Genomic DNA, 1,865 nt, shown 5'->3' on the forward strand with positions numbered 1-1,865 from the left:
GGTAGAGCAGGTCATGTCCTAACCAGAAGGTTGGCAGCTTGATTACAGACTTGCTCTAGCCCACGTGTCCTTAAGATGCTGAACCCCCAGTTGCTCCCAGTGAAATCACCGGTCTGACACTCCAAGTGTGCTATAATGCACAAAAGCACTATATAGGTATAAGACCATGTACAAATGAAGCCAGTTTTATAGTATAGATATTGAATATTTTCTTCCCATAACAGGAGTTGGGACAACTAGCAAACATGCTTGGCAGTGTTTCACACCCCAATCACAAACAGTGGCATAGTCCCCCCCCCACACATACACACAGTTCGAGTCCTACATTATGTGTGGTTACAATTGTGATCGTTTGGATTAGCAAAACATCAAAATTAACAGCAACGTAAACAATCTCTGGTTTCCAGTCACAGTGCCCTCACTGCCAATTTTGGGCAACATTCAATTACGACACCCAGTTATGTGCATCTTTGGGAACCAAGTCCATCTTTAACAAGACCGACCACAATGAAGATACCAAAGCTTCTTTCAGAGATGTGATGGTTAAAATAACAGGCAAAGGAAAGTTTCTACAAATAAAAGGTGAATTTATTTAATTTTCAAAAAAGTATTGACATTATGTACATGATCACATCCCAAAAAGCCACATATAGTAACACTATGCACAAAGGTTTGTATGTAAAAAGGCACAATAACCCACACACTAACAGTCACACTCAGCATCTAGGAGGAATTCATACAACATAAGCTTCATTATGGGATGTGCTCTGATAAATAATGTTGGTCTTGCAGTGCTTCCATGTTTTCATAAATAACGATATTTAAAAATGTACAATACAGCGACTACAGTTGCTGGTGTTGTGTCCAGTGGCACAGACTGTTTCACAACTCCGCAGGTAACCTCCACCTGTGTGTTTTCCAGCTGAAGTGGCTCAAGGCCTCATTTCCAGAAGCCAACGGAAACCTTCCAGAGTCTGACACCTGAAGCCCCTCCCAATCTTGCGCTGATCCTTCCTCCTACAAAAAGTGCTCAAATAAAGAAAAGGCAGTGCTTCTCGCTGATCCATGTTAGGCCACCCCCCATGGTTATGGTGCTTTGGTTGTTAGACATGCTCTGCTTTACACGGCCAGCCTGCTGATTAAAAACAAGAATAATCTCACATAGCACATGATACAGCTCTTTGATTTACAATTAATGCACAATTTCTAACAAGCTTCATCACAGTCTATACCGTTTTCTTGGTTTCACTTCCCAGCCATCAAGACATTTCACAAAAGTTATGGCTTCTCCTGGTGAAATTTCCGTTTTTGAAGGGTCTTGGGCGCAGAAAGTAAATCTGTGGCACCGAACACAATAAAAGCAAACTTAAGTGTTTGACCAGAGTAATAGCAAACTCTGCAGTGGTGGATGTTCAGGAACTACTCAGCCGCCCCCAACCCAAAACTTACTTCTTCTGTGTTTCTCCAGCTTTTACACGAATTCGCCTAATTTCAAGAACAGATTTTGCTGGTATTGTGTTCCAGGCCCAGAACCTCTGCTTGAGGCTCTTCCAGACAGAGTTCCAAGATTCAGATTCTCCTTCCCAACTCAGACGGATCTTCAGCAGGTCTCCAACATCCTCCTCAGTAAACACCAAGAAGGTATTTGTCAGGTTCATACCGACTGTGCCATCATAGCTGGGGAAAGGACAAAATCAGGTCAGACGGATCTTCAGCAGGTCTCCAACATCCTCCTCAGTAAACACCAAGAAGGTATTTGTCAGGTTCATACCGACTGTGCCATCATAGCTGGGGAAAGGAAAAAAAAAATCAGGTTAAGTCCTAAAAAACTGAAGACGAGTTCAAAGCAGTTGTCTTTTAGTCTT

At 42.5% G+C, this 1,865-nt stretch overlaps 1 protein-coding gene across 1 annotated transcript in view; it reads right to left on the minus strand.

Annotated features, from left to right (window-relative positions):
* Positions 1 to 570: 570 nt before the first annotated feature.
* The window catches only part of lipg (lipase, endothelial), a 5,004-nt gene continuing 3,709 nt past the window's right edge, over positions 571 to 1,865 (minus strand). The window contains exons 8-10 of the mRNA XM_020593885.1: positions 1,450 to 1,677; positions 1,233 to 1,337; positions 571 to 1,135 (exon numbers count right to left, since the gene is read on the minus strand). Coding sequence (XP_020449541.1) covers positions 1,120 to 1,135; positions 1,233 to 1,337; positions 1,450 to 1,677 — 349 coding nt within the window. The 3' untranslated portion in view covers positions 571 to 1,119. The remainder of the gene's footprint in view (positions 1,136 to 1,232; positions 1,338 to 1,449; positions 1,678 to 1,865) is intronic.

The sequence above is a fragment of the Monopterus albus genome, unplaced genomic scaffold (genome assembly GCF_001952655.1).
Source record: "Monopterus albus unplaced genomic scaffold, M_albus_1.0 scaffold20.1, whole genome shotgun sequence".
Classification (NCBI taxonomy): Eukaryota; Metazoa; Chordata; class Actinopteri; order Synbranchiformes; family Synbranchidae; genus Monopterus; species Monopterus albus.